The 10746-nt window shown below is 45.3% G+C and overlaps 1 protein-coding gene across 1 annotated transcript; it reads right to left on the reverse strand.

The window, feature by feature from the left end:
• Positions 1–595: 595 nt before the first annotated feature.
• SIVA1 (SIVA1 apoptosis inducing factor) lies at positions 596–10011 on the reverse strand. The gene is made up of 4 exons (XM_043990228.1): positions 9770–10011; positions 2458–2661; positions 1639–1795; positions 596–843 (listed from the first exon to the last, which is right to left on the reverse strand). The coding sequence occupies exons 1-4, from the start codon at positions 9885–9887 to the stop codon at positions 786–788; spliced, it is 537 nt and encodes a 178-aa protein (XP_043846163.1). The 5' UTR covers positions 9888–10011; the 3' UTR covers positions 596–785.
• Between the last annotated feature and the right edge of the window lie 735 nt (positions 10012–10746).

The following is a 10746-nucleotide window of genomic DNA, read 5'->3' on the forward strand; positions in this document are numbered from 1 at the left end:
ATTTGCCCTGGTCTCTTTGCTGTTTGCTCATACAATATTCTATCTCTGGAATCTGCCTGTTCGCTGGCTGTCTCCCATGCCTAGATGCCTCTCCCTTGTTGTCTCCACTTCCCTGGCTTCCTTCAAGTATAAACACTACCTTCTACAAGGAACCTTTCATGATCTCCTTGAATTCTAGTGCCTCCCTGTGAGATGACCTTCTGTTTATGCTGTCTCTGTCCTGTCTGTATGTAGTTGTTTGCATGCTGTTTTCTCCATTAGACCGACTGTCTTGCTGCACTTTGCTGTATCCCCAGAACTTAGCACAGTGCAGTACCTGGCACATAGGAGGCGCTTCATAAATGCTTGACGACTTGCTCTTGGACAGGAAAAGTAAAAATTAGTATCCTAGAAGGAACCCACAAATATGCTCACTTTTAAATTGACTATTTAAGTTTAAAAAAATTCTCCATTTTAGACATCACTGAATAACAAACTTTTGGTGAATTACTTCACAGGCCCAGGATATTCTTGCCAATATCCCGCATAATGATGACTTTCAAAGGGCCTTGGATTTACACCCTTCACACAAGTGATAAAAAGGTGACCAGTCATCCAAATATAAAAAGGGTTTATTTAGTTCTGCTACTTATTCTATTTCGAGTACAAAATATAAAACATACAAGCCACAAAATCTTAGAAAACCTGTAGTTCCTCCACCTGCACATTAGTGTTAGTTGTGTGGATGGAGATGGCCGAAGGGTACGGGCCTCCCAGAGAGCAGAGGGAGTCCTTTCTGACAAACGTCAGGCTTCAAACATGGAGCAGCCACTGCAGAGTGCACTCTCACCCATGTCACTGTAACTGTGTAGAACACCGTGCAGAAAGAGAAGACAAGAAAATCCGTTAGATAAGCCTATGGTCAAGATACAGTGGAAAGAGACCAGGCCTTGAGTTCAGGCAACCTGAATTCTAGGGCTGGGCTTTGCAACTAAACAGCTGTGACTTCTTGGGCAAGTCATATCCCCTTTCTAGGAATGACTGTTCTCATCTGTTAAATGAAGGGTTTGCACTAGGTCTGGGGTTTTTAACTCCAGGGGAGTCTATACATGGATTTCAGGGGATCTCTGAACTTTCCTTAGTAATCTGATTTATTTTATTTTATGCATTTAAAAACATTCTTCTGAGAAGCAATCCATATGCTCCACTAGATAGCTAAAGGGGACCCAAAAAAGCTTAAAAACTCTTGAACTAGATGATCTCTAAGGTTACTTCTAGCTCTGACATTCTGTGATCCTGTAACAGCTAATATTTTTAAACTGGCATGAGATTTGTAGTCAGAGGATTTGGGTTTGAATTCAGCTTTTTACCTCCCACCTGTGTGGCTTCTGGCAAGCCACTCTATGTTTCTGGGCCTCCCTCAGTTATAAGATCAGACTGTATGACCTCTAAGGTCTCTTCCAGCTTTAGTTCTAGGACCTAGGAACTCGGGAACTGCTGGCAAGAGCAATCTGGCAGAAGGAGGATAGTGTCTGGTTTGTTGACAATACTTTCCATCCCTGTTAATACAAGAATATCCCGAGAGCACCCACAGCCCACCACAGTAGCTCCATGACTTCTCTAGCTTTCTTATCAAATAGGACCCTCTGAGCTACTTACTTAACAACAGCACATAGTGAGCAGACCACGGTGTTGCAGCCATAGCAGATTCTGATGCAGCTCTGACACAGGAAGCGGTCACACTGGCTACAGGCCTCTTTCCCATGGACAGTCCTTACACAGGAAGAACAGGCTTTGGACATTCCCTCTGATGAGTCTGTTTGGGAAATCAAGCGCCTGTGGTTCACTGATTTGGACACAGAGAAGTGCTGGAAGGTTTCTGCCATGTTCAGATTGACCCCACTGCCAGGTCTCCACTTGCCTTCCTCTACCTCTTCAGGTAACTGGGCACCCAGAGGATAAAAGGCAGTTTTTTCAATTCATATTAAACTTTGTACTTTGCCTTGGTGGGGTTTCTTTTGCTCAATTACTAAGTTTATGTTGGAGCCCACAGTTCCATGAAGCTCTGTGTTCCCGACTATTCCACACCAATTTTTTTCAATTCTCAAGATGATTTTTTTGTTCCTTTGCCATTATATGAGTGCCTTAAATATGGACTGAGGTGTTAATAGAATAAACTGTGCTCAGGGATCCTTTAAAAATTTGACTGGCTGGGATATATCTAATTTTTAGCTTACCATGATCATTGAAAAGCTGTTTAACCTAGTTTCAAATTTAAACTTGTAACTGGAGTCAAAGCCTTTTGTCTTCCTGAAAGAACAAGACACGTCTCTCATATTGGCCCAATTTGTAAAACAAAACTGAAACCAAGAAAACCTTTATGAAGTTTAAGTATATGTGGATAATGTCATGAATTTTATGAAGAGAAGGCACCCTGGCTAGAGATCTATATCTATCTATATATCTATCTATAGGTACCTGTATCATCTGTGGCTTGTGCACACCTCCTGAGAAGTTTGCCATCCTGCCCAATCAGCATCTGCCCACTCAGAGCACACATTGCTCTTGGGGCTTCATGACCGCGCTTTGCTGGCTCTGGAAGATGGTCCATGGCACAGCTCTCATCCCACATGTGGTCCATGTACGCTTGGGCTCCCCGGAACAAGAGCTGCTTGGTCTTCTCTGAAAAAGCAGTGAGGGGAATTGTATGTTTAAAAAAAAAAAAAGGGGAGAGAGAGAAAGATAAGGAAGATAAAAATGTAAAAAGTTCCTGACCTCCAGAAATTTATCAGGGAGATAAGTAAATAAAAGGTAATTTGAGGAAGGAGAGTGTTCTTCACACCTGGGGAGATCTGTCAAGGCTTCACAGAGGCTGTGGCACTTGAACACGGTGTGTCTTAGGTGGATAAAGGCAATAGGAATCCTAATCCAACAACAGAACTGGAGAAGGGCATCTTGTGACATCCCAATGGCATTCATTTTCTCTCTTCTTCCCCAAACCAATTTCATTATTTTTGGAGGACAGAAAGACACAAAAGTTACAGACGCCATGGTTGCAGAAGACAGAAGTTAAGGCTTAAGAACTACTTCTCAAGCCTTATCAATCCACAAATACTTTTCAAGCACCTACTTTGTGCTAGGTCCTGGGGATAGAAGATAAGAAGGAAACAGGCCCTGCTTCTCAAGAAGGCTTACATCTATTGGGCACAACTACAAGACATGCACACATGTGAGAATATGCAAAATAAATAAATACAAGATAATCTGGAAGGGGCACTAACATTTGTGGAAAGTGGGAAAGGCCTCGGGGAAAAGATGACTGTTGAGTGGGGATCTGAAGGAAGCCAGAGGTAGTTGAAGGTGAAGAAATGAATTCCGGGTCTGGGGAACAGTATCCAGAAATACTCATTCCATAAGCCCCTATTATGTGCCTTCTGTCCTCCCCCCAAGCTTCAATTATTCGCCTTCTGTCTCCCCACCACCACAGGCCTAGCAAAACTATCTGAGTAGATGAGCTCCTCAAGGCAAGCCTACATAATGAACTTCACAAGAATGTGGAAGCTAATTTATGGGGAAAAACTATGATTAGCGGGTAGTAGGACCATGAGCCAGCAAAGCTAGAACCAGAGAGACGGAAGAGTGAGATGTTCCCTAATTCTTAAATATAAGTGATTTTTTTTCTTTTTTCTTTGGGGGGGGGGCAGGGTACTGAGGGTTAAGTGACTTGCCCAGGGTCACACAGCTAGTTAAGTGTCAAGTGTCTAAGGCTGGATTTGAACTCAGGTCCTCCTGAATCCAAGGCCAGTGCTTTATCCACTGCGCCACCTAGCTGCCCCCAATATAAGTGATTTTAATTGTTATAGTAATCATAACAGACTACAAATGGTGATTTACTAATGTTTAATTGTTCTCTATTCTCTTAGAAATTATGTAACTTGGTTTTTTGGTTTTCTTTTTTGGTAAGGCAATTGGGGTTAAGTGACTTGCCCAGGGTTACACAGCTAGTAAGTGTCAAGTGTCTGAGGCTGAATTTGAACTCAGGTCCTCCTGAATCCAGGGCTGGTGCTTTATCCACTGCACCACCTAGCTGCCCCACTTGTTTTTAATGTACTCAATATACTTTAGTGGCTTAAGCCAATGCAATAATATGTTCTCATGTATCAACTTTAGAAGAAAATTTGTTTCTTGATCATTATAACTGATGTCCCTTGATCCTTGTGGTTAACCACAAAGTACTGAAAATAGCATCTTCTAAGCTGAAGCAGCCAATCAGCTTCAGAGAGTTACCAACATCAACTATGCCAAGTGAACCTATTGGTGTTGTCACAAACTCATATAAGGTCAGAACTTCCAGGGTGCAGGACAATGTGGGACCAATCAGCATTAAAAATCGGAGGAGGTCAAGAGGACACATGGCTACAACAGTGACTTGGGACAAATGACTATATCTACACTCTTTTTGTTTGTTTGTTTGTTTGTTTTTTTGCAGGGCAATGGGGGTTAAGTGACTTGCCCAGGGTCACACAGCTAGTAAGTGTCAAGTGTCTGAGGCCGGATTTGAACTCAGGTCTTCCTGAATCCAGGGCCAGTGCTTAATCCACTGTGCCACCTAGCCACCCCCTACACTCTTTTTTTAACAAGTACTTTTAATTTGTTGTACATTTGGGAGGAGTTTGTCTAAAAATAGTAAGGTATAAATACTTTTAAGGCCCTGTATGGGTATATAAAAACCACCAGATCCCTACGCTTGGAGTCTCTCAGGTCCTACCCCTGCCTGAGACTGCTTTAGTGTGAGATAGGCCCTCTCTCAATAAACCTATTTTCTATGGCTTGGAGACTTCGCTGTTTCTTTTCTTCATTGGACTTAGAAATTTTCATGACAAGAACAAGGTCTTAGAAGCCAAGGGAGAAGGGAATTTCTACTTTCTTGACAAGATTTTTATAAACAACAGCTCACAATCGATCTCTCCATAGAGCATTCAGAGCCTGAAACAGATAATTTAGTACCTACATGTAAACCCTCGTGTATTTCCTGTGTATTAATCTTAATGCCCCAACAAAAATGTTTAGTTCCCACTCAGTATTCCTCACCACAGCCATGGGCATGTAGGAAGCACTTAATATTTTATAATTTGATTTCAGTTCAAGAGCAGGGCATGATCAACAACAAGAAATGTGACTGAGAATCTGTATGTACATTGACAACCTAAAATATAAATGATATAGGTACAGAATACTTTTGGTGGTTGTGGGGGGGGCTGGTAAAAGGGAAGAATACAACAGGGTGAACTGGGTAAAGTCCTTGTAGAAGGTGGCATCCGAGCCTGAAGGAAGGTGGGGATTCCAAGAGATGAGGTGGAGAGGGAGCATTCTGGACATCAGGGGCAGATGGCCCGGGCAATGGAAGATAGAATGTCATGTAAGGAACACTACAAGGAAGTGAATTTAGCTGGAACATGGAATGTGGGGGGAAGGGAATGTGAAATCAGTCTAGAAAGTATAGGTTGGGGCCAGAATGTGAAAGGCTTTAAATGTCAAACAGAGGACTCTGTATTTTATCCCAGAAAAAAAAGGGGAGCTATTGAAGCTTTTTGAGCATAAGAGTAAACATGCTCAGAGCTATGCTTATAGGGGAGTGGTGTCAAACTCAAATAGAACTGGGGGCCACTAAACCACATATAAGGATCCCTAAGGACCATATATTGACTTGGAAAACCATATATTAATATTATCTCTGTTTTACTGTATTTTTATTTTGTTAAATATTTTCCAATTATATTTTAATGTGGGTCAGGTTAGACCTGGAAGTGTTAAGGGTTGGCACTGCATGCCTGGCACCTCTGCTTTAGGATATTAATTTGGCAGTTGTGTGGAGATTGGTTTGGAGATCAGAGATATTGCAGGCTGGTAGATCAATTAGAAGGCTATTGTAATAGTCCAAGTAAGAGGTGGAGAGGAGTCACATGAGGCCGGGGGCTGGGGGATAGTTGGGGCGGAGGGAGGGCCAGGATGGGAGATGGATGAATCCTGTTCTGGTTATATTAAGTTTGAGATGTCCACGGTACAGTCAGGTGGGGGCCTGTAGCCTTTTGGTGATATAAAGCAAACCTAAAGTCCAGGAGAGAGATGAGAGCTGAATATGTGGATCTGGGAGTTGGTGGCATAAAAATTGCAATTGATTTTTATGGGAGCTGATGACATCACCAAGAGAGAAAATACAAAGAAAAGAGGGAATATCCATGTAAAGGGGGTGGGGCATGGATGAAGATGATATGATCTAGGGATGGCAGAGAGCAAGAGGCTCAGTGTCTGGGTCAGGAAATGCCTGGCAACTGGATCCCTAGGGACCAGGCTAATCTCATAAGTGGTGCCAGCTGGCCCGTGCTCTCGATCACAAGGGATGAGGCTCATCCAGAAGTTACCCTGAAAATAAAGCTAGTCCTTGGCTCTGGGCCTGGTGGGCAGGAGGCAACAGAGGTGGCCCTTGTACACTCAGCTCTCAATCGAATTGTTGAAGTACAACCAACACAACAGACATTTGTCACATGGCTGTTATGCACAGAGCTCTGTCACAGGTACTTGGAAGGATACAATGTTTACACCCAGTCTTGCCCTCTTAGCAATTATCTAATCGAAATAGCCCCAGAAAGGAGAAGGAACCTGTTCAAGGTCACATAGCCAGAATCTTCGTTCTGTTCAGTTCTGAAAGGACCTTGATATATTTTAATCAACAGTTCCTGATGAAGAGGCAGCTGTCCCTTCTACTTGTATCCTCCTGTCTCTCCCAACAGAGTGCCCCCACAATCAACCCCTCTCTACTTTTCATCTCTAGTAGCTTCCTATAAACATGCCCAAGCCTCTCCCATCTTAAAAAAGTCATTTGACTACCACTCAAACTGTATTATATTCTCTCTCCCTTTCCTCTCATAGCTGTGTATACTCACTGTCTCAATTTCCTTCCCTCTCATTCACCTCTCAACCCTTAGTAATCTGGCTTCTGATCTCATCACTGTGCTGAAGTTCCTCCCCCATATACCAATGATCTCCTAATGCCCCAACTCTGTCTTTCCTCAGTCTTTATCCTTCTCATGTTGGCTGATCATCCTTTGCTCCTCCTCTCTCTTGATGATCCTACCTCTCATTTTCTTTAATTAGACCATCTAGTTCCTGCTCCCCTAACTATGGATATACCCCAATGCTCTGTCTTGGGTCCTCTTCTCTTCTCTCTAAATTCTCTTTCTTGATGATCTCAGCAGTTCCCATTATCATCTCCATGTAGATGACTCCAATACCTGTATGTCTAGCTCTTGTCTCTCTCCTGAGCTCCAGTTCTGGAACATCAGTTGCCCAGTGGACATTTCCAGCTGAATGTCACAGGCATCTAGAACCTAATATACCCAAAATATATCCAATTTGGCCAGCACCCTTACTTCCTTATTTCTGTTAAGGGTAGCACCATTCTTCTAGTCATCCAAGTATACAAACTTAGAATCACCCTCAACTCCTCATTCATCAATCCTCTATATTCCTATTCAATCTGTTGCCACACCATATCAATGCTTCTTTGCCACACCTCTCAAATCCATCCCTTTCACTCCACTCTGGACACCAGTTAAGGCTTTCTTCACTTCTTACATAGACCATTAGAGTAGCCTAACTGGGCTCCCTGTCTCAAACCTCTCCCCTTCTTCCAGTTAATCTTCCACACAACTGTTAAATTGACATTCTTAAAGGCAGCTAGGTGTCATGGTGGATAGAATGCCAGGCCTGGAGTCAGGAAGACCCAAGTTCAAATCCAGCCCCAGACATTTCCTAGCTGTGCCACCCTGGGCAAGTTACTTAACTCTGTTTGCCTCAGTTTCCTCATCTGTAAAATGAGCTGGAGAAGGAAATGGCAAACCACTCCAGCATTTTGGTCAAGAAAACCCTAAAAAGTGGTCATGAAGAGTTGGACATTACTGAAAAGGGCTAAACAACAAAAAACAAAAGCATTGGTCCGAGTATAATACTCCTGCCTCTAGAAAAAAACACAAACTCATCTGTTTAAATTGAAAGCCCTTCACAAATTGGCTCCAGACTGCCTTTTGGGATTTACAAACTATCCCCTCAATGTACTCTGTTAACCATTTCAGTCTTAGTTTTCTTCTAAGATCAGCTCAAAATTACCTTGCATTTACTATACAGGGTGTCTCAAACATCTTTTAAACTTGGCTTAAAACTGCACTACGGGGGCAGCTAGGTGGTGCAGTGGATAGAGCACTGGCCCTGGAGTCAGGAGTACCTGAGTCCAAATCCGGCCTCAGACACTTAACATGTACTAGCTGTGACCCTGGGCAAGTCACTTAACCCCAATTGCCTCACTAAAAAATAAAAAAAAAAACTGCACTAAGAACTTTTGGGACATTTTGGATTTTGTAATTATTTTTTCTGTTCACGTGTCCCCATTAGCACCCAAGGGTGGGGCCAATTTCATTTTTTGTCTTTGTATTCCCATTGCTTAGCCCAGTGCCTGGTATATAGTTGTTTGTTTTTCATTATCCAAGAGGACCATGACATCAGGGTGATGTCATGACTTGCACTGAATTGGATTTAAGTGAGGGAGGGTTGTGCAAGGTCACCAAACTCACTCTCTCCTCTGGAGATGGCCCAGGAAGTTTAAGGCAATGGGGGTTAAGTGACTTGCTCAGGATCACACAGCTAAGTGTTTGGGGTGAGATTTGAACTCAGGTCCTCCCAACTTCAGGGCCAGTGTTTTATCCACTGCACCACCTAGCAGTCCCCCTGGTATATAGTAGGCATTTAATAAATGTATATTGACCAACTGATCAATGGCTATTGGTTTGGACAGGATGACTTCCAAATCCGGACCGCATTCCATCTTCACCTCGGCCTTAGTGTCCGGAACTCCTTTCAAAGTATACGCCAGATACCACTTTCTTTCTTTTTTGAGGGGCAATGAAGGTTAAGTGACTTTCCCAGGGTCACACAGTTAGTAAGTGTCAAGTGTCTGAGGCCAGATTTGAAGACGGGTCCTCCGGAATCCTGGGCCGGTGCTCTATCCACGGAGCCACCTAGCTGCCCCCGCAGATACCACTTTCAATAGGTCTCTCCCTATTTTCCCCCTCTTCCCCACGGTCTTCCATACTCCTAGAAATTATTTTGTATTCACTTATCTGCATACACCTTGCAATTCTGCAGTGGAATAATCTAAGTTCCTCGAGGGCAAAGATTTTCTTTTTTTTTTGGCTTTGTACCACTTAGCACTCGCACCGAGTATCTGCTAAGACCTCTTCTTGGCCAGGACCCATTTCTCTGTACGTGGTCTCCCCCATTGGATTATGGGCACGAATCTTTTTTGGGGAGTGGGGAAGGGCTTTCTTTGTATCCTTGGTACATAATCTAACCGGAATAAACGTTTAGGACCTGTCTACGGGAGGAGACACAAAGTTTAGATAAGACAGGCCCTTGCACTCAGGGAATTCCCAATTGCGCAGAGATCACCCTAGTTCACCACGGAGCCGGGGCGGGGGCATCCTCGAGTTCCGAGGCGGTAGCGGAGGTCCGGGTCGGAAGGGCCATTTGGCTACGGCACCTTTGCCCACCTCCGACTTCTCTAGGTGCCTTTCTCCTCCCCGAGATCACCCAGGTCCCTCTTCTCTCCGCCAGCGCCCCTCCCCCTGGTCCTCCTCCTCCCATGCCCCTCCTCCGGGTCCCCCTCCCCTCCAATTCGCACCCCTCGCCCCCGGCTCCACTCCTTCCCGGCTCCCTCGAGTCGCCTCGCGGCCCTCACCAAAGATCTCCCGCGTATAGCGCTCTCCGAAGACGCCTCGGCTTAGCTCCTTCGGGCCCACCCTAACCTTGAGTTGCAGCGGGGTCGCATCCCCAAAGGGGCAGCATCGCTTCGGCATTGCCCCCGCTGCCACCCGCCCCTCAGCTTAGGGGCTTCTCGACCCCTTTCCCCGCCCGGGGCCGGACCGTACAGCCGCGCGCCCCCGGGAAAAATTTCTGATCCCGTGACGTCTCCGAGAAGACAGCCAATCAGCAACGGCAAAAGAAGGGAAGGAGGCGGGAGAAGGGGAAAAAAAAGGCCCTGGGGCTGCGCGCGAGGAGGCAAAGCCGGGAGAGGGCGGGGTTCAGGCGGACCACGCCCTGAGGGGAAGGCGGGAGCCGCCTTCCTTTTGGAGTACGGGAGAGAGACTTTTTTCTCCTCAGGGGGTGGGGCTTAGTGCAGGGGCAGGAGAGCGATCCGGAGGAGGGCGGGGATTGCAAACATTTTCTCTTCTAGAGGCGGGGCTTAACTCGGGGCGCTGGCGAGCATTCCAGGGAGGTGATGGTGGCACCTCCCTTTTTGGGGAGGGCCTTGGTTTGGCAGATGGGACCGCACGCATGCGCATTCCTTTCCAGCCCTTCCGGAAAGAGTTAGCGGAGCTCCTTCCCTGGGGGCGGAGGCGGTACAAGTACTGCCTGCGACTAAGAAATCACTGCATTAAAGGCTCTCCTCACTAGCTCACTGAGCCGTCTTCCCTGACTTACTACTTCTGTGTACGGGAAGCGGAGCCGAATTGCGTTTATAGCTCAGCTTAGTTTCTATATAGCATAAATTCCAACCCCGCTGCCCCACCTTGAGTCCCAGCACCACGATTTCTGGCTTGGAATCCTGCCTCTAGGGTCTATTTGGACTGTCTGTATCTGAAAATGCAAAGGACATAAAAGAGAGAAGGAGAATGAGGAAAGAGGGAGGGAGAAACAGAGGAAAGAGGGCGGGAG

This window comes from Dromiciops gliroides, chromosome 2, assembly GCF_019393635.1.
Source record: "Dromiciops gliroides isolate mDroGli1 chromosome 2, mDroGli1.pri, whole genome shotgun sequence".
Lineage (NCBI taxonomy): Eukaryota > Metazoa > Chordata > Mammalia > Microbiotheria > Microbiotheriidae > Dromiciops > Dromiciops gliroides.

Excerpts from the sequence above, each read along its gene's own strand:
- SIVA1 (XM_043990228.1), bottom strand. The coding sequence starts at position 9,887 with ATGCCGAAGCGATGCTGCCCCTTTGGGGATGCGACCCCGCTGCAACTC. Across the intron at positions 2,662-9,769 it reads CTATACGCGGGAGATCTTTG|AGAAGACCAAGCAGCTCTTG; the intron begins GTGAGGGCCGCG and ends CTGCTTTTTCAG. Across the intron at positions 844-1,638 it reads TCACTATGTGCTGTTGTTAA|TTACAGTGACATGGGTGAGA; the intron begins GTAAGTAGCTCA and ends TGTTCTACACAG.